The sequence below is a fragment of the Hemitrygon akajei genome, chromosome 4, assembly GCF_048418815.1.
Source record: "Hemitrygon akajei chromosome 4, sHemAka1.3, whole genome shotgun sequence".
Lineage (NCBI taxonomy): Eukaryota > Metazoa > Chordata > Chondrichthyes > Myliobatiformes > Dasyatidae > Hemitrygon > Hemitrygon akajei.
Genome location: NC_133127.1, coordinates 57,500,946 through 57,522,716, shown reverse-complemented (window position 1 = coordinate 57,522,716; position 21,771 = coordinate 57,500,946). Strand labels below are relative to the sequence as shown.

The following is a 21,771-nucleotide window of genomic DNA, read 5'->3' as shown; positions in this document are numbered from 1 at the left end:
AATATGATTAACTGGATCAGCAAATTTTCAGATGACACCATTTGAGGGTTTAGTTGACAGCAAGGAAGACCATCAAAGCTTACAATTAGGAACTAGACTAGCTGGAAAAATGGGCTGAAAAATGGCAGGAGGCACTTAATGCAGAGAAGTGTGAGGTATTGCACTTTGGGAGTACCAAACAAGTAAGGCCTTACACGTAGGGCACTGAGGAATGTGGTATAACAGAGAGATCTGGGAATACAGATCCATAATTCCTTAACAGTAGTGTTTCAGGTAAATAGGTTCATAAAAAAAGTTTTTGGCTTTCATTACTCAATATATAGAGTACAGGAGTTGGGGCGTTATGCTGAAATTGTCCAAGACATTGGTGAGGCCTGATTTGGATAATTATGTGTAGTTTTGGTCACTTACAACAGGAACAATGTATGTAAATAAGATTGACAGAATGCACAGAAAATTTACAAGGATGTTGCTGGGACTTGAGGACCTGAGTTTTTGGGAAATGTTGAATAGATTAGGACTTTATTCATTAGAATATAGAAGACAGAGGGGAGATTTGATAGAAGTATACAAAATTACAAGTGGTATAGATGGGTAAATGCAAACAGGCTTTTCCCACTGTGAGCACCAATACAGCGAGAACCCAAACAGAGACACCCATACAGGTCATGGGGTAAGGGTGAAGGCTGAAATGCTTAAGGGGATCATGAGGGGGAACCTCTTCACCCAGAGGCTGGTGAATGTGGCGAGCGAGCTGCCAGCACAAGTGGTGGATGCAGGTTTGATTTCAACACTTGAGAAGTTTGAATAGGTACATGGATGGGAGGGGTGTGGAGGGGTTATGGTCCAGGTTGAGGTCGATGGGAATAGGCAGAATAATGGTTCAGCTTGGAATAAATAGGCTATAGGGTGGCTTCTGTGTTGTAGCGTTCTATGACTGTAAATGCATTGAAGAAGGAAATTAGTTACGGCCAGCAATCACCCTTTCACATAGCAACAACTCTATGCCAAATACATAACCAGCCTGAAATGAGGAATGATCAGAAAGTGCTATATGGCTCAAATTAAGAATACAACACTAAACAATATGAAAGACAATATTTCTCCTCTCCAATACCTGACACTTGCTTGTGGCACTGATTCAGGGCTAACAGGTACTTGAACTCCCTTTTCCCATTCTTGTCTCCACGAATCAGCTAGAATGTAATATTCATCTGAATTCAGCTGGTATGAATCATGTAGTTTCATTGCAGTAATCAAGTCTGTTCTGTAGACCTGAAATACAAAATACAAATTACCAATATCCAATAAGACAACTATTATCATTTTCCCCACCTCGTTCTCACACCAAACCACCATCTCCACCCACCCCTACATTTCCTCCCTTGAAATTGTTGACTCTTATTGGGGTACAACTCCACTGGCATCTCAAATTGTCCAATATTGTGCTCAAGCAGACATCCAGTTTGGCTGGACAGTCAATGCCTCAGACTATTTAAACACATCAGGCTTATAGATAGACTGATGAACCCGTTCATCATCCCCATTCGCAATGAATCTAAATCAAAAACAGCCCATTTTTAGCCAAAGTGACAGGGCAGTGATGAGGAATGGAAGACTAATCTCTAGAATGGAGCACTGGCTAACATCAGTTAATTTAATAGGGAACATGAATCAATCGAGGATTTCTGTTTGCTTTGCAGTACATTAAGTACCACATTGCTCATTTCAGATCATCAGAAAAGCTCTACTGCCCATTATTGGAAAGGTGTCTCACTCTGCTTCTACGTTGTTTTAAGCCCTTTTAAAATTGAACAAAAATGCATCCTAGACAATATTCAAACCAATAAAATATAGCGGTAACATCAAGGGGATATTGGCAAAACCATGCTTAACAACAACAGTGAGCTGCCAAATTCAAAATTCAATAGGACAATGAGAAACTACTTAATGCAAGAAACACTAAATATCATGCAACACCATAGACAGCCAAGGCCAAGGATGATTGCATAAATTCACTCTGTCAAATTTTATGATTTGTGGTAGACTGAATTTACATGCAACTGTTCTTCTCTTTTCTAGAGAAGTTCTCTGCTTTTACTGAGAGAGGTTGACACTGAGGTAGATTGTTTCCTCTGCTCATGAGTAAATTGACTTTGCTGTACAGCACGAGCTATTTTGGGTCATAAGCCACATCTACCTCAAATTCACTGGCTGTCAGGCCTGGCTGTAAAATCTTTAAAATAAAGTAGGTTGTAGAGAGCTGGTTCAAAAAACAATACAGAATATTTTATATTTAAAATATTGATCCAAAGACTCAATGTGAAAGGTAAAATGGATAAATTCAGCACCAAAAGGGAATAATCCAGACTGGAGTCAATTAAAATTAGGTTGGTGGTTTAGGCATAACAGGGAATAAAAGAGCAGTGATGAAATAGGATGGAATCAATTCAGAGTTTGAAACCCAGTCTAAAACATGACCCAAGTATTTTGCAGGGTCTTGTTTGGACAAAGAGGAGAAAGAGTTGGGGCAAATCACTGGAATAGCAGTTTCTGTCTACTCAAGTAGACAGAACATTAGGACACAACATTGCTGGCAAAGGTAATATCTATTATCCAACTTTAATTGCCCCTGGCTACTGCAACGACTAGCAACAAAACGTTCATATTGGTGAAAGTGGAGTCACACTTAAGCCAAACAGGGCAACAGATTCAGATTCAGATTCAATTTATTGTTATTTAGAAACCACAAATGCAATGCAGTTAAAAAATGAGATAACATTCCTCCAGAATGATATCACAAAAGCATATGACAAAACAGACTACACCAGAAAGTCCACATAATGTTTGGCAATCCCCAATCCAGAGTCCGGAGAGGCTGCTGCGTATTAATATCATGCTACCGTCTTAGCGCATTCCCCGGAAAAGAGCTCCAAATCCACCAGACAAAACAAGACCAAAAACTAAAGCTACAAGACCTGCACAAAACCACATAGTTACAACAGTGCAAACAATAGCATAATTGATTTAAAAAAAACAGACCATGGGCACAGTAAAAATAGTCCAAAGATGTTAAAGGACTATAAGTTCAAAAGAAATCACCACACAGTTTCCAGAAGTCCCCAGGGTCCCGACAGACTCGCCATCCCACGCCGGCGGCAGAAGGGAATACCCCCGCTATGGACTTTCATGGCGCCGCCCGACTCAGCCTCGCAGATGCAGCACACACCGAAAGCCACCTGACCGTATTGGAGTATAAAAGTTGTATTGTTTGCTGTGTAACCAAAACTATGTAGTCAGCTTTGAGTTTGTTATTTGCTAGGCATGTATCCAATTTAGTAGGAGAATGAAATCTTAAGAATGTAGAAGATAATGGGGTGTTAATGAGAGGCTAGCTAAGAGATGTAGATTATAATGGTGTGTTAATGAGAGGTAGCTAAGAGATGTACATTAGAACATGATTAAGTCAATGGGTAGAAACAATAGTGGCGGATGTACTTGTGATACGCAACTGTAGACCGATTGGATATGCTAATACAACTAAACCAGGAGATTGCTATAAAAAATGCTATGTACAAGGATCAATGGGCAATCAGCGACTAGCTCAATGACTGTCTCAGCTTTGATTTGCAAATTAAAGTTTAACACTTCTTGAAGCATCTTCTGTGTCTCCTGGTCGATTGTGGGGCACGAGAAACCACAACAAAATTGGCGACCGCGGCAGGACCGGAAAGAGACCCACGGAAAGGAAACGGCAGATTGGGGACGCTTCCCAGTCCTCTAGGGACCCCCACAAGGCTAACAGAATTAAGGGTGCACCCAAACAAAAGGTAAGCGCTTTTTGCGACAATTTGGACCAAGAATTATGTTGGTTTTGGGGAGGTCTTGGAGTCTCAGAAGTGTGGAACCAGTCCAAAGAATCTGGCAGAATTGGGGGTTAACAGGAGGCTCAGAGGATTGATCAAGAACACTGCAGTGAGGGTAAGTACAAATAAGCTAATAAGTTAAGTGAAGAAAAATTCCACGTGGTGTTGGTAAGTCCCTGTGGATACCGCTTCGTATAAAATGAAGGTCTAAACGGGCAGGGAAAAGAAAAATAAGAGAAAATCCTCGTGGATACCACCTTAAGAGATCAGGGTCTGAATAGACGAGGTGCATAGAGAAAATCCCTGTGGATACCGCTTCGTATGAAACGAAGGTCTGAACGGACAGGGAAAGGAAAATAGAGAAAATCCTCGTGGATACCGCCTTAAAAGATAAGGGTCTGAATAGACGAGGTGCAAAGAGAAAGTTCTGTGGATACCGCTCTGAATAGAGGTCTGTACGGGCAGAGCAGAATAGGAAACAAGGACAGTCCAATATATAATTTAAAGCGCTGGTAGATAGACGATAGACTAGGCATAGAATTAGAGTAAATAATATTATCCAGTAAACAAACTGTGAATCTCTGAAATACCTTAAAAAGAGAGAACAACATGACAGGTAAAGGAACGGCAGTAGAGATTCTGAGCAAAAAAATCCAGATAAATAAATATGAGATCACAAAAACTTCAGAAAAATGGGAAAAGAGAACCAAAAACCTGGTCACAAAATGGCCAAGAGAAGGAACGTTTGATGTAAGCTTGTGCGAAGAAATGGAGGCACTAATTAAAAATTACAAACCAAAAGATAAATCTAAGAAAAGAGGGCAAAAAAGAGAACGAGAAATGGAAGTGCTAAAACTCTTCAGAACAGAGGGAGAAAGGCTGAGGAGGACAGGTAGAATATTGATTACAAGCGAGGAAGACACTAAGGTGCTGGAGAAACAGCCTGTTAGAGAGAGAGGAAGGTACAGTGAGAAGCTGGCTTCAGCTCCGTACCCAGTTGCGAAAGAAACAGAAAAGCCCCCTCCCTATAATGAGGAAGGAACCCCTAAGCAGTGCCCCCTGCTGACGGGAACAGTAAACATGCAGGGAGAACAAGTTTGGGATAATGAGGAGGAAAAAGACAATACAAGAAGGAAAAAGCAACGATATGGAAGGAAATACAGGCAGAAAGGATAAAAGTGGAACAGGCAAAGAGAGAAATGAAAGAAGAGATTGAACTGATGAAATACTTGAGAGAGAGGTAAAGGAGTATGAGGAGTATCGGTTATACTATAGAAATAAACAGACTAGAAAAGAAAGTGGCTCATCAGGGCAGGAAGAGATGAGGCATTCAAGAGGAAGTGGAAAAAGATAGGAGATGAGAGTCTTGGAGAAACACAAAAGAGAAGGGAATCAAGCACGAGTAAGGATCATGAGGAGTCCCTGCCACAGGTGTACAGACACGGACAGGAAGAAAGAGAAGGTAACTCATTGGAGGAGCAAGAGTTAAGTGGAGAGAGAGAGGATGCGAGAATTTGTGGGGAAGAGGTAGGAGGCAGAAGCCTAGAAGAGCAGAAGGAGGCGGTCGGGGAGCGACTTGCGGAAGTAGAGAGAGAGCTAGATAAGTTACTGAGAGGGGATTGCCAGAGGAGATGCGAAAAATACTCCAGGGGCCAACCAAGTATTGAATCAGGACAGGAAGGAAGGACTCCACAGGGAGACCGAGGGAAGAAGAGGACCCCGGAGAAATTTGTGTGGGAGGCAGTAAAGACATCCCTGAGACAGATGGGGAGTCAGGCGAGGAGGAGAGCCAGGGCAGGTGGGAAGAAGGAGGAAGAATGATGCCGTTGTTAGTTAAAGGATCAGGACAAGTGCAGTATATCCCTTGGGGATCCCAGGACCTAGAAGGGCTGAAAAACACTTTGCCCAATCTACATAAAGGAGCAGGGAAATGGATTAGAGCCTTTGAAGAAGAAACGGCGGGACGATTATTGGCTATGGGAGATTTGAAGGCACTATTGATAAGGTTGATGGGAACCTCCAAATTTAACGAACTAATGGAAATGGCTGGCATAGTAAACTCAAACGACCCGAGAACTGATGGAGACGGGTTTGACAGAGTGAGGCAGAGGGTATGGCAGGCCCTCAGGAAGCTTTATCCACCCAAAGTGGACCCCAAAGCCTTAAAGGGGGATCCACTGGGAGACACTGAAAACCCAGCAGCCTACGTAGAAAACCAGTTGAAAAGGTGGAGACTGGAGACTGAGCAAGAGGTGGAAAATAGCTTATTTATCACCACACTGTTCCGACATAGCATTTTGGATGCAATGCCTCCGCAAGTAAAATCCAAACTGGAGGAAGTGGTTGGGCTGACGTCAATGACCCCACAAGAATTTAGAGACCACGTAGTCCATGCGGTTGAGAAATACCGTAAAGACAAACAAAGGTTGGCTGAGCAGCAGGAAGAGGTGCAAAGAAAGCTAATACAAATGCAGCTCGAAGAACTCAAAAAGGAAAAAGAGAAAAGCAAAAAGATGCTGCCAGCAACCACCGGTCCGAGTACAGCCATCGAACTGGATAAAGCACCGCCATATGGAGGAACCGATCATACTGTAAGACAAGGGCAGGAAAACCCCATGCCAATAATCAACATCTTTGGAGGAGCATTCCCACAAATGCCCTATCAGGAACAGACTAAATTCAAACAGCCCAGACAGGACTGGAAGTCCCAAGGAGGGGGACAGAGGAGCTAAGGGCAGAGGGGACCAGTGAGGAAACAGGGGGAAAGAGAGGTAGAGAGATTGTGCTGGGGATGTAATCAGCCAGGTCACATAAGAGATTGTCCGTTTACACCATGGCCTGTCACACACCAGCAGGAACCGATAAGAAGGGAACTAAAGTTTAGCCAAGGACCAGCCCCCACAGGCCCAAGTGGACCTGTGAACCCCTATGCGAGGTATTAGGGGTGCCCCGAGAACTCAAGTGGGAAGGGACATTACCCAATGATAACAAGGGAGGCAGACGAGGAACCCATTGTTCAGGTTATGTTAGAAGGGCAACTGACACCAATGATGATAGATACTGGAGCCACGTACACTTGTGTACAGCCACAGTATGCCCTTCACCTTCCCATGTCAGGAAAGTTTATTAAGATGGTAGGGTTCTCGGGGAAAACACAGTTGACACAGTGCATGGCTCCAGTGCAGTTGAGAATGGGAAATAAAGGAATTGTTTTGCCGGTGCTAGTATCTAAAGGAACTCCGATTAATTTGTTAGGCAGAGATGCCTTATAGAAAATGGAATTAAAATTAGAATGCACCAGAAATGGGCTGAGTGTGGAAAGAGCAGGGGCTCAATTGATAGTGCGAGAAGACAGGAAGGCTAATGTCTTTTGGATAGGAGACATCGCAGATCAGATTCAGGAAACCTGGGAAAAATGGAAAAAAGGCGTGCAGGCTATATTACCCAGGGCTGTAATGCCCAAATCTGAGCTACATTGTACAGTGATTTTTGACGAGACTCAGAACAGGGAGTTAGAGGAGAGATGGCACCTGGAGGCATGTACCCAACAGCACCTGGAAGGGGAGGCTGTGATAATTAGAAAGCAAGGGGCAGCTTTACAAGTTAAGTGGAACACCTTTTTAGAAAAATGGTACAGGATACCGGAAGCTGCGCCCCACGTAACATTGTTGGTAAACAAGGGATATCAGTCTAAAGACTTAGGACCCTTAGTTAAGAGTGCTGAAACCGTAACAGTGTGGAGGAAAATCACGCCAGAGGTGTGGATATCAGAAGACAACAATTGCATTAAAATAATGGTAAGTGTAAATATGGTAGGGACAGTGAGAGAGGTCAAAATAACTCCCCAACCACACATGGCCTTGATGGGAAAGGAAAGAGGCCAACAGAAAGATAGAAGGTTAGATGAGTTGCCATCTATTCTGTGGTCACAGCATGACACGGATGTAGGGAAAATAAAAACAGCTAGTCCGGTGGAAATAAGGCTGAAAAGGGGAGCAATTCCACCCAGGAGACCACAATACCCTCTAAGACCAGAAGCAGAAGAGGGAATAGCATCGGCAGTGCAGGGGTTGCTTGAAATAGGAGTGCTTAAAAGAACAAACAGTCCATGCAATACCCCATTGCTGCCGGTCTTAAAAGCAGATAAATTTAAGTGGAGATTGGTGCATGATTTGCGAGCGGTAAATGATGTGGTAGAGGACTGGCCAGCGGTAGTCCCCAACCCACACATGCTTTTGACTAATGTTCCACCAGAAGCAAGTTACTTTTCAGTGATTGATTTGTGTTCGGCTTTCTTCAGCATTCCTCTAGCCGACTAGTGTCAATATCTGTTTGCATTTACTTACAGAGGTGCTCAGTATACCTATACCAGAATGCCGCAAGGGTTTAAACATTCACCACGTTTTTAATCAGGTGTTGAAGGCAGACCTAGAGGGCATACCATTGGAAAGTACATTGTTACAGTATGTGGATGACCTGTTGATTTGCTCCCACAGTAAGGAACAGTGTGAGCAGGACACTATAACTCTGTTAGAGAAGCTAGCGCGCGGAGGACATAAAGTATCCAAAAAGAAACTGCAATTTTGCACGCAGCAAGTGGAATACTTAGGCAGGGTAATATCCAAGGGAGTGAAGGCGATAGCACCAGATCAGATTGAGGCAATAACTAAGGCCCCAAAACCCCAGACTGTAGGGCAGATGATGACGTTTTTGGGAATGGCAGGGTACAGCTCAGATTGGATAGGAGAATATGCTGAGATTGTGGCACCTTTGAGAAAGATAATGAAAGAAGCAGGACATACAAATTTGAAGAACGGCTTACAGTGGAATGAAGAGGCGGAGATAGCTTTCAATACTATTAAGCAGGAATTGCAGTCAGCACCAGCATTAGCTTTGCCTGGCTACGAGAAGGTTTTTCATTTGTATGTATCCAATCAACAGGAGGGTTATGTCACAGTGGTTCTAACACAAGAGACAGGCACAGGAAAAGCAAAGCAGCCGATAGCATACTACAGTACGAGGCTAGATGAGGTGGCTGAGGGGTATCCACCCTGTTATCAGGGATTGGCGGCGCTGTACTATGCATATGAAAAGGCATCATCTGTAACCCTGGGCTATCCTGTGACTCTGTACACACACCACAAAGTAGCAGAATTGCTGGAAAGAGGGAAATTTGTGCTGACGCCAGCCAGGATAGCAGCGTATCAGATGCTATTGACATTTCCAGACATAACTATACAGAGATGCACTACCAGTAATATAGTCGATTTTGTCCCTTTGGGCTATGAAGGAGAACCCCATGATTGTGTAGGGAAGACAATGGCATTTGCCAAATTGAGAGCAGATTTACAGTCAGAACCACTAGAGGATGCAGATAAAAAGGTTCTGTTCGTAGTTGGCTCTTGTTATAGGGATTATGATGGAAATCATGCAGGGTTCTCAGTAGTGCAACAGGATCAGTCGAGCGGTAAGATTATTAGGATGGAGTCCTGTCCCCAACCGTGTTCCGCCCAACTAGCGGAAATCAAAGCCCTGACAGCTGTGTGTGAAATTATGGAAGGTGAGAAAGTAGACATCTATACTGATTCGGCATATGCTCATGGAGTATGCCATTTGTTCGGGGCAGTGTGGAAACAGAGAGGTTTTTTAAAAAGCAGTGAAGATCCCATACAACATTGTCAGCAAATTCTAGGCTTAATAAAAGCCATAATGAAACCTAAAGCATTGGCTATAGTAAAATGCCAGGCACATAAAAAGGGAAATGATGTAATAACAAAGGGAAATCAAGCTGCGGACGAGGCAGCCAGAAAAGCGTCTGGATGTACATCAGCTGTCATTGCCCCCCAGGTAAGCCTAGCTCCAGAACCTGGGGTAGAGGACCTAATTGAAATACAAGGTAAGGCAACTTTGGCAGAACAGACAATGTGGAGACAAAGGGGGGCCAAGCAGAACCCGGAAGGCTTGTGGAGCATGGAAGACGGTTTGTTGGTAGCGCCCACCCCTCTACTGACGATTCTGATTTCAGAAGTGCATGGGATGGACCATTGTGCAAGGGGGGAAGTGATAAAGAAAATAAAGAAGGATCGTTTACTAAGGCAATGTATAAGTTGAAAAGTCTAAGAAAGGAAGTTAAACAGAATGCAGGGTCCGGACATCAGTTATTTGACTGGTTAGAAAGTAGATTCGGAGGATGGGGAGCACGGCTGACTAAAATGGCAATAACTGTCAGTATTGTATTGTTGAGCTGTGCGCTTGTGCTGTGCTGCTTTCTTCCTTGTCTCAAGTCTCTTGTAGTGCGTGCTGCAACCAAACAATTTCCAATGCTCGTGGCAATTACTGAAGCAAGCTTAGTGGAGAAAGAAACACCGAAAATATATCGTTACAGCCTACAACACCTGCAGGATGAACAAGAGCAAAACGACAGTGTGGGAGTAGATTGTAAGGGCTTCTGAGTTTTTTTCCCCGTCTCAGGTACAAAGGGACAGGTTTTTGGCTCAGCGGCCCAGGGTAACAGGGAGAGAATACTTTGCGGTCTTGGCGCAGAAAATTATAGTTTAACCCGAGATTTGGGAATAAGTGCTTGAGTTTATTGGGGCTTTTGTGCGCGGACTCTTAGTCTTCTCTCTCTGTCTCAAAGGGGGGATATATTGGAGTATAAAAGTTGCATTGTTTGCTGTGTAACCAAAACTATGTAGTCAGCTTTGAGTTTGCTATTTGCTAGGCATGTATCCAATTTAGTAGGAGAATGAAATCTTAAGAATGTAGAAGATAATGGGGTGTTAATGAGAGGCTAGCTAAGAGATGTAGATTATAATGGTGTGTTAATGAGAGGTAGCTAAGAGATGTACATTAGAACATGATTAAGTCAATGGGTAGAAACAATAGTGGCGGATGTACTTGTGATACGCAACTGTAGACCGATTGGATATGCTAATGCAACTAAACCAGGAGATTGCTATAAAAAATGCTATGTACAAGCAATCAGCGACTAGCTCAATGATTGTCTCAGCTTTGATTTGCAAATTAAAGTTTAACCCTTCTTGAAGAATCTTCTGCGTCTCCTGGTCGTTTGTGGGGCACGAGAAACCACGACAACCACAGCGGACTCCGAGTCCGTCGAACCTCCGCGGTACAGCTTCTCCGAGCACCATCTTCTGCCGAGCGTATTAAGACGCCCCCGCCAACGGCCATCGGCAACACGACCCCGAGGACTGGGGGCCTGTTCTTCTCAGCAGAGTCCCGGACCTCACAGCAGCAGCAGCAACGAAGAAGGTCTTCCTGGAGATTTCCAGATGTTCCTCCGTGCTCCCACGTCAGTTTTCAATCGATTATGATTGCACACGGCACCCCACTCACAAATAACAGATAATCAGCTCTGGAGTGGCCGCTGCAAGCTGCGTCGCGCCACCATCTTGGAAATCTTGGAAACAGTTGGAGGCGGAGCAAAGTGATGATGGCGCTAAACGGCAACTGTCTTTAATTATTGGTCAAAAGTGTTTAAAAGCTTGTCATGAAACTAGCAACTACCTGATCCCAGTCAGGTCATCCCTGGTAGATTACACAGAGTAGTGTTAGCCATGGTAGCTTCCTCTTGCGTTTCCAATTGCCTGTCCTTTTGCCAATCATATCAATTCCCACCTTCAGTGTTATACTCCCACCAAATTTATGCTTTAATGGGAAAAGTTTTAATTTCAATAAATTTTGAGCTTTTGTTTCAGATAGGAGGAGCTTAGGAGAATTAATGGCGACTTCCTTGCTTACATCTTTGGAAACAGTTCTATTTCCATCTTTAATATCTCTATTTTTCCCTTTCAGGGTTCTTTTGAAGACCCTGACCTCGAGTTATATACACTGACTACAGTTCTTTGCGGGAATGGGACCCGCTCTCCGGGTTTCATAGCTCGCCGTTGTTCAGCATGCCAAGAGTGCAGCCTAAGAGTTCGGCTCGACTTTGGAGGCCGAGGATCTCGGGGCTCTGGAGACGGGCAGGTCGAAGGTCGGTGTCCCAGACCGGTGTGTCATGGGAGCTGGAAGATCTTTGGCTGTGTGCCCAGAGACCTGAGATCTTTGGGCACGGGGCCCGAAAAAAGCAACGCGATGAACTTTTAACATCATAAGCCAGCAAGTTGTTTGTTGTGTCTCCCCTCTCACTGTGAAATGGGGACACCTCTTTTTCCCTTATTAGGGAGAGAGAGAGAGGCTGGGGGTATATCGACTGCCGGGTGAACAAAGTAGTCTTTGGAGACTGCGAGTCTGTATCTTTGCTGTTGCTCTGCTCGTGCTTTAGTGTTCGGTGGCGGGTACCGACGCTTTTTTTGCCGGTGGGGGAGGGGGTATTGTTGCTTGCTGCCGCTTACGCGTGGGAGGGGGGATCGGGTGGGGACTTTGGGCTTCTAACATCAACTGTCACTCATTCTTTGGGGCACTCCTCTGTTTTCGTGGATGGCTGCGAAGAAAAAGCATTGCAGGATGCATATTGTATACGTATCCCTGACATTAAGTGTACCTTTGAAGAAAAGAACGCTCATCTCAAGTAAGTTGAGACTCATGAAAACTTTAAGGGAGACCGTCAATTTGACAGCTTAGAAACAGCAGAGAGGTCAAAAGACATGGTGGAGTGGAGCTGAATGCAATCAGTAAACATGTGGAAGCTGCTCCAGTAGCTATGGATGATACCATTTAGGAGTGTTGTACAGAATGGTGACAAGGCAGATCCTTGGGGGAATCCAGAGCTGAGGATACGGCTTTCATTGGTAGTGTGCCAGCTACATGCAGATAGTTGTTATTACACAATACACTCGGAAAATTATATGATATTAAACTGTGGTACAAAGAATGAAATACTCAATAAATATCCAGCTACCTTTCATGCAAAATAAAATCACCCTAACAGAATTATAGTGGTTGGTATTGAATGATATGTTAGTGAGTATATTTTTCTTCCCAGAGAGAAAATAATTCATCTGTGAAAATAAAAAAGTTATTTGATCACTGAGCTGTTTTGAAAAGGCCTTACACTAAATTGTTCTTTATTTTTCAAAATATCACAAATTTCACTTGTCTTTCATGGCAGTTGTAAATTAGATTTTGAAAGCTAGATGTGATAAAATACAAAAAATAAATGGAAGCATGTGGAAATACAGATGATAATAACTGGTCTCAAAGCCCTAAAAAGGATAGATTATCAACAAAAAAGTACACGGTCACATCCACAGAATATTCAAACAATTCACAGAAAAATAATTAACTTGTAAAGGCCAAAAAGTGCCTCATTTTTAGTGTAATATAACAACAATGAAAATCTTGAAGACTTTCATTTATACCTCAGCATTAATGACCTAACATTTCAGCCATAAGTACACTTGGATATTGGTTTGACCTGAATCGTAAAGTTCAGAAACTGACTTCATCTCAAAGCCACGTGAGTTTCACTCTACATCAAATTGATGGCCTTGGCCATGGGTTCCATCATTGATTTTAAGGTTCTATGCCAGATATGAGAAAAATTAGTTGATATTCAATATTCTGATCACCTTGAATTGATCATTACTAACCAAGATCAGCTATAATGGCATCCAATCTATTGGCATTCACTGCCACAGTTTACATAGGACAAGACTAAAAACTGGCCATTGTCCAGGTGATCCCAAATACCAATCTAAAAACCGGCACTTTCAGGAAAGTAAAATTAGAAGGAAGTGTTTCAGACAACAGGAACAGGACAATACCTCAGATGGTTTTCGGTCTTTGTGCCTTGAAGTTGAGTTTCTTCTGTGCTGTGATTTGGAATGCTGAGACCAGGAAGTTGAATGACCTAAAAAAGAATGAACAGCATTTCTGTTCTCTTCTACGAAGAGTAATCTTATCAGTTACAAATAGGACAAGTGATCTTTTGTGGCACAGCGATTTGTCATACAACAATTCTGATCAGAAGCAGCACTTTTACTGCCTCTGAAATGTCCTGTTTTCAGGGACAAGCTGTCAAACTTTATTAGTGCTGTGTTGTGCTTTGTTAGATCATTTGTCCTCCTCATGGAAAAAAATCATTACACTGAGTCATACCATATGCCAAAGGTGTCCCCCGGAGCACTTCAAGATCCAGCATCTTTACATTTGAAGATTTCTAGTCTGAATTCCTTGCAACAGTTTTCAACTACATATTAATTTGGTTAAAATACCAATCTGCCCATGGGTTGTCAACATTTTCTTATTACAGTTACAAAGATTAAATGAACATCTCATCATAAGATGAAGACTAATGGATGTAATACATACATGAGAAATTCTGAAGATACTGGAAATCCAAAGCAACACACACAAAATGCTGGAGGAACTCCGCAGGCCAGGCAGCATCTATGGAAAAGAGTTAGAGTTGACGTTTCAGGTTGAGACCCTTCAAAAGTCCTGATGAAGGGTCTCGGCCTGAAACGTTGACTTTTTACTCTTTTCCAATAGACGTTGCCTGGGCTGCTGAGTTCCTCCAGCATTTTGTGTGTGTTGTTAATGGATGTAACATGGGTTAAGCAGATAATCAAACTTAACCAGGACGAGAAGACATCAGAACAAGAGCACACAATGTTGGACAAGGGTCAACTTAACTACATCCTCGACATTTGTTTTCCTCCCCAATGCTCCGCAGAGCAATAATTAAATCAGAACAACACAAGAAAAAAGCATTATTAAACACAATACAATTTACAATGAGTTTAAATATGCATTTCCTACCCAAATTAGCTTAATCCTTTTACACCTTTACCTTAGGATGTTAATTACGACTTTAACATGATGAAACTCATGGAAATGTTTGAGTTCATTTTGTTCCTATGGGGGCAAAGGGCAACTACACAACAACATTGAATTCTCAGAACAAAATATCACAAGTGAAGGAAATGAAAACCAACTTAAAATAGGGCTAAACTGAAGGTGAAGGGGTTAAATGAAAACTATTTCTTCCTTTTGATTAGATGATTCATCTGTATATTCTGAGAATTATGGCAAAAAATAATAGCAATTGTGTCAGATGAGGAAAAAATGGTTAATTCCACAGGACCCACTCACTGACCAATGCTCTGAAATTCATGATTTACTTCAGATGACTCAAATTCATAAGGTAGAGCTTTACATTTCAATACCAAAGAGGATTGTTATATTTATGTAACGACTTTGTTATGTAGCCGATTAGAACAGCGGGAAAAGAGGCAAAATAAGCAAACAAATGCTTTTAAGAAACATTTCATTCACTCCTTTGGAAGACACATTAACTATTTTGTAATTGCATCCCTTTTCTCCAAGCTCTGAGCACATGGTCTCACAGACTGCAACGATTTCTCAGGTACTCTCAAAACAGCAGTGTAGGCAAAGAGAACACAACTTAGAAGACCTGTGAGCACCAATTCAAGCAGAACACAGTCAAGACATGGATGTATTCCCTAGTTAACATACTAAAAATGCAGGAGGAACTCAGCAGGTCAGGCAGCAGCTATGGAGAAGAATAAGGAGTCAACATTTTTGGCCAAGATCCTTTATCGGGACTGGAAAGTAAAGGGGAAGAAGCCTGAGTAACAAGGTGGGGGGAGTGAAAGGAGATTGGTAAAGTCGAGGGAGGGGAAAGGAAGGTGAGTGGGTGAGGTGGGGGTGGGGATGAAAGGAGAAACTGGGAGGTGACAGGTGGAAAAGGCAAAGGGCTGAAGCAGGAATCTGATAGGAGAGGAGAAAGGGAAGGAAGAGGGGTACCAAATGGAGTTGATAGGCAGGAGAGGAGAACAGAAGGCGTATGACGGGAGCCGGAATGGGAAACAGATGATGAAGAAGAGTGAAAAATTACTGGAAATTGGAAAAATCAATCTTCATGCTGTAGGGTTGTAGGCTACTCATGCCAAATACACAAGCTGACCTTCTGAATCCAAGCATCTATCTTGACTGAAGTCAGATTACTCAGTATAGCAAAAGGAAAGATCTATAATCTTTTTACTCTTCTTGGGTCAGTACTACCTGTTCACTGATCCAATGAGGAAGCTGCTTAAATATTTTCTGTGAATGCTGGATGTCATCAGATATCCATAACTGGGCACAATGGTGGATAAGCATTCAAGCCTAATAACTATTCAGGAGCTCTGGACTAAGAACCAAGCATTGAATTACTCTGTGTCACTTGTTTTAAATGCTGTGTTAGACATAACCTAGAAGCTAGGTGACTTTCACTGTAAGTAAGCAAAACACTCACTGTCATTGTCGTCAGAATCGTCGTTGCTGCTTGGAAGCCGGTTCCTTTTCATGGTCTTCTCTATTTCTGGCACGAAGACTGTGAAGAAATAGACATGGTTAATGTCAAGGGTCAACTAACCAACGGTGATCCATGTTTCCACAAATGAGGGCGCAGGTTGGTTCAAATGCTGAAAACCCCTTCTTTCTTGTGTCACATCAGGTCACCAATTCACCACACAAGTCAAAAGGTTTGCAATTTAAGTAACAAAGTTGGCAAGTATCACAATGGAAACATTATCTCAACATGAAAGTCTGCACTGGAACATCAACACAGAGAGAAACTAAGTCACGTTACTTATGGATCCTGAGGAATACCAGAAGGCTGCTGCAAACCCTCACTTCATACAATAACTTCAGCCAAAAAAAACTTTAAATTAAACAAAGTCCTCTGCTAAAATAGGAGTGGGAACAATTTCAGACAATGTATTCATATGCTGCCATGTGGGCCATGATTATTACAAGGAAACAGCTTAGTGATTAGAATACAGGTTTAACTGTCAAATATATCCTCTAAAATGCTGCAACAACTTGATTTCAAACTACACCAGTGGTTCCCAACCTTTTTCTGGCCATGCCCCACCTAATCACCTCTAAAATCCTGATGCCCCCTGTGGTGATATATAATTCTTATTATTCAAAAAGTGAACTCCTGTTCACCTGGAGGAAGCCTAAAAGACCATTAACTTGGTTTGAACAAGCTTCCAAAGAACTTGGCATTCATGAAAGAGAAAAATAAAAGAACCAAAGGACTGTTAAAGTTCTGAGGAAGAAAGTACTAAGAAATTGTAAAAAAAAAAGAACATTAAGTGATATTAAAATAATAATAAATAAATAAATAAAACAATGCCGATTCGTTTCTACAGCATACAAAGACAGATACACCGTTTAAAAGAGATGACGCAATGTACACACCTTCACACCACCAAGAACCGAAAGCTACTGCAAAAAGCAGCATTGGCGCGACCTCGTACGAGTTTCTTACGCGTTTGGACTTGTTCATTCGTTCCTTCCTACATCAGTCAATTCATTAATTTAATTATGAAAACCATTTGATGGTTGTAATGATGGTGATACACTATATATACAGCACATACGCAATTACACATGTACATACACACAAGTATTTTTATGTATGCATACTGTATATACACATATGTATTAACTCGCACACACACTCATACTCACACAGACTTACTAGAAAAAATTCACTGTTAATAACTCATTCTCGAATTGCCCCCCTTAAAAATCAAATTACCCCCGTGGGGCATACGCCCCACGTTGGGAACCACTGAACTACACCATTATTGAAACAAGATTATAACAGCTTCTTTTGCAATAGAAGAGTAAAGGAAAGCTGTACCAAAATAAAAGTACATAAGTACAGGCAGTCCCCGGGTTACGAACAAGATCCGTTCCTAAGTCTGTCTGTAAGTCGGATTTGTATGCAAGTCAGAACAGATACATCCAGTCTTATTTAGCGTCAGTCAGTCAAATGTTTGTCTTAGTATATAGTATATATTTTACCTTTCTATGCATTAGACCCCAGCACCGATTCCCCGCCACCTCTACCTCCCAGTAATGTCTTTGCAATGTGAATCCCTCCAATCCCAGTACACAAGCCCAGCTTGTGAATCTCTTCCCGGTGTCAGTTAGGGTCCTTTGTTTTCCAGTACATCTCACACTCCTCCGACCCTCAGATGCCTCCATTTCCCAATGCACCATTTCAACATCCAGGGTGACAGATCGGGAGGAGACTCAGGCAGCGCGGCCCGCAGGATCGGGGGGAGACTCGGGTAGCGCGGCCCGCGGGATCGGGGGGAGACTCGGGCAGCGCGGCCCGTGAGATCAGGGGGAGACTCGGGCAGCACAGTCACGGGATCGGGGGGAGACTCGGGCAGCATAGGCACGGGATCAGGAAGAGACTCGGGCAGAACAGTCGCGGGATCGGGGGGTGACTCGGGCAGCGCGGCCCGCGAGATCGGGGGGAGACTCGGGGAGCGCACCCCGCGGGTCCGGGGGAAGAGACTCGGCAATTCCCCCTCCAATTTTTTCCTCTTCGTTTCTAAAGGTAGCACAGTAGTTTAGGAGGCAGTGCTACTGTCTTACAGTTCCAGCAAGTGAAGTACAATTCTAACCTCCAACGTTGTATGTAGTTTGTAGAACCTATGACACATGGGATTCTCCCAGGAGCTCTGGTTTCCTCCCCCATCTCAAAGTCATGCTGGTTGGCAGATTAATTGGTAAATTACCTGTAGTATCTGCGCCCCCAGTTTACCCCCATTTGTCTAGGAAGAACTGCCGTCGCCCCGCCAACAGTGTAATACTTTGGTGTAAATACAGTGTAATAACCCCCCCCCCAGTACACGCTTACAACACAAACACCAGACAATACACCAAAAGCGAGTAAATAATTACAACTTTATAGTTATTTCTAGTGATGGGTTAGTAGAAACAGATAACCTAAATCAGTAAGTTTATCAGTTTGTGCACATAATAGTTTAATTCCATGGAGCTCACACTTCCAGTTCCATCTACAACAGCCTTCCAAGCCTTTGGCCACCCTCTGAACCAGTGACTTCCCAGTATCCGCCACCCTGGAACCACTGTCCGCTCCTCACACGTCCGTCCTCCTCGCTCTCCTCCCGAAAAAGACCACAAACTCCCACTCAGCTCACACATACAAGATAGCATAACATTCTCCATTGGTTACTTCCCCCCACCCTTATCTTCAGTTATAACCCAAACATTCTTGATACAGAAACCCATTACAGCATTAAGTAACATTACAGAGAAGCCATTTCATTATAACAATACAAAGAAGCCATTTTGTTAGCCTGAACAGTTAACACCACAGTTACTGGTACTGAGAGCCCTACGTACCTCAAGAGGAAATGGGTGGCAAGAGAATGGAATTGATGCGCTTGAGGGAGAGAAGATAGACTACGAAATCAGGTTTATTACCACTGGCTTAGATGAAGTAAAATTAGTTGCTTTGTGGCAGTACTACAATGCAAAGATAGCAATTACAATAAATTACAAATATAAATGGTTTTAAAAAGGAATAATGAGGTAGCGATCATGGATCATTCAGAAATGTGCTGGTGGAGGGGAAGAAGCTGTTTCTGAATCGAGTGAGAGTCTTCTTGCTACTATCTTTGGGTAGGAGGTGGATGTCATGGATGGTGAGATTCCGAAGACCTCCCCCCCGCCCCCCAATTTTTTCAGGCGCTCCTTCTTTCTGAAGTCCTCACGGTAGGAAGTTAGATAGATAGATAGATACTTTATTCATCCCCATGGGGAAATACAACATTTTTTCCAATGTCCCATACACTTATTGTAGCAAAACTAATTACATACAATACTTAACTCAGTAAAAATATGATATGCATCTAAAATCACCCTCTCAAAAAGCATTAATAATAGCTTTTAAAAAGTTCTTAAGTAGTTTACTTAAATACATTGAGCCCTAACCCCGGCACTTTAGCATATCTTACTCCTGGCGGTTGAATTGTAAAGCCGAATGGCATTGGGGAGTATTGATCTCTTCATCCTGTCTGAGGAGCATTGCATCGATAGCAACCTGTCGCTGAAACTGCTTCTCTGTCTCTGGATGGTGCTATGTAGAGGATGTTCAGGGTTTTCCATAATTGACCGTAGCCTACTCAGCGCCCTTCGCTCTGCTACCGATGTTATACTCTCCAGTACTTTGCCCACGACAGAGCCCGCCTTCCTTACCAGCTTATTAAGACGTGAGGCATCCCTCTTCTTAATGCTGCCTCCCCAACACGCCACCACAAAGAAGAGGGCGCTCTCCACAACTGACCTATAGAACATCTTCAGCATCTCACTACAAACATTGAATGACGCCAACCTTCTAAGGAAGTACAGTCGACTCTATGCCTTCCTGCACAAGGCATCTGTGCCTGTGATAGAGCTGTTTTTGAGTCGACAATGCTCTGCAGCCTTTTTCTATCCTGCACACTGGAGCTTCCACGCCAGGCTGTGCGGCAACCAGTCCGAATGCTGTCCACTGTACATTTACAAAAGATCTGTAATAATCTTTGTCAATGTACCAAATCTCTTCACATCCCTAACATATCATAGCCTCTGACATGCCTTCTTTAAGATTGCACACAGAACTGATTGTTCTGAGAGCCAGTACAAATTCAATGGACTGAATTCCTTCATTTAAAAAAAATTAAACATATCAGGTCATTCTTTTGCCACTTTTGTCCACTGCTGCCATTCCTTGTGAGACTCTGGTATCTTCTGACTATCCTTTGGAAAATCTGCCTTCAACCTGGCCAGTGTGGGTGCACTTGGCCACCAGGATAATCACATACATTTGAAAGGAAAATCAAAAAAGCAGAATTAACTGAGGCTGGTACAAGTAGAATTAATACCTCAAGAAAAAAATTTCATTCACAGGACATGGATGTTTCTGGCAAGGCCAACATTTGTAGCTGACCTTAATTGCTCCTTGAACTAAGCAACTGGATGGGTCATTTCAGATGTCAATTAAGAATCAACCATTTTGCCCTGGATCTGTAATCACGTGTAGGCCAAACGGAGCAAGAAGGGCAGAAGGACGTTAGTGAATCAGATGGGATTTTATGACTATCAAGCAATTTTATAGTTTTCACTTTTGATACCAGCCTTTTAATCGCATTGATTTAAATACTTGCAATTAAATTCTGCACTGCCATGGTGAGATTTGATCTCATGACTCCTGATCAATAGTTAAGGCCCCTGGGCATGACTCCAGGAACTTAACCATTGTGCAATTACTGAAATATTTATGGTGGCCATTATGTCACTAAACAACACAGTTGACAGCAGATACAATTAAAAAAACGTCTAAAGGATATTGAGGAAAGTTGTGCTTTGGTAAGATTGAATAAAACTAGATTCATCTGTAAAGGTCTGAAAACATTATGTATTAATAAAAATGATATAACCAAGATCACCAATGGCCACCAATGAATCCCTTTTCATAATGCATACTTCAGTACTTTTTCCAATCAGAGTAAATCTATTTTTTTCACATCCTTCAGCCACTTATTGCTCTGGGTACTAAGATAAAACATTATAGAAATTACGTCCATAGCTCAGAAACAGGCGGGATACTGGATTTTTTCCTGTATTATGAGCTAATACACTATCCTTGATAACTCATGTGCAACGCGCGTCACCATTGGTTTCTGCCCTCTTATAATGACTGTGTTCAGTGGTGCTACAAAAAATTTAAACTTTCAAAAAAAGAGTATGGGTTTCCAGTGACGTCATCGTCGAGAATGGCAGCTTAAGTCACTAGCTCCTTCAGAAAAACGCGTATTAAGCCCCATTAACCCGTCAAATAGAATATTTTTCGAAAAATATTTGAACTGAAAAGAGGGGCAAGAATGGGGAAAAGGAACGGAAATAAAAAAAGCGACACTGCGAAGCCTGCGTCCGAGAGGAGTGCAGCGAGCGGCTCTCCTACCCGACCACATGTGAGCAAGGCGGCTGCCGGGCCTCGTTCAGTCGAAGCGGTGAATGTCTTTGAAATCCTGAAAGAAATAATGGAGGTCCAGAAAGATATAAAGCAGCAGCTCCGTGATATTAAGGCAGAGCTCACTAGCGTTAATCAAAAACTAGCGGT

At 42.7% G+C, this 21,771-nt stretch overlaps 1 protein-coding gene across 6 annotated transcripts in view; it reads right to left on the bottom strand.

The window, feature by feature from the left end:
• The window catches only part of LOC140726379 (protein Jade-1-like), a 160,620-nt gene that overhangs the window by 63,011 nt on the left and 75,838 nt on the right, over positions 1 to 21,771 (bottom strand). For 5 of the 6 annotated variants that reach the window (XM_073042677.1, XM_073042674.1, XM_073042678.1 and 2 more), the window contains exons 2-4: positions 16,090 to 16,167; positions 13,595 to 13,680; positions 1,118 to 1,275 (exon numbers count right to left, since the gene is read on the bottom strand). In XM_073042677.1, the coding sequence (XP_072898778.1) occupies positions 1,118 to 1,275; positions 13,595 to 13,680; positions 16,090 to 16,141 (296 nt within the window). In that variant the 5' untranslated portion in view covers positions 16,142 to 16,167. Of the gene's footprint in view, positions 1 to 1,117; positions 1,276 to 13,594; positions 13,681 to 16,089; positions 16,610 to 21,771 lie in introns of those variants that run through there. The other variant, XM_073042675.1, reaches the window with a different exon arrangement.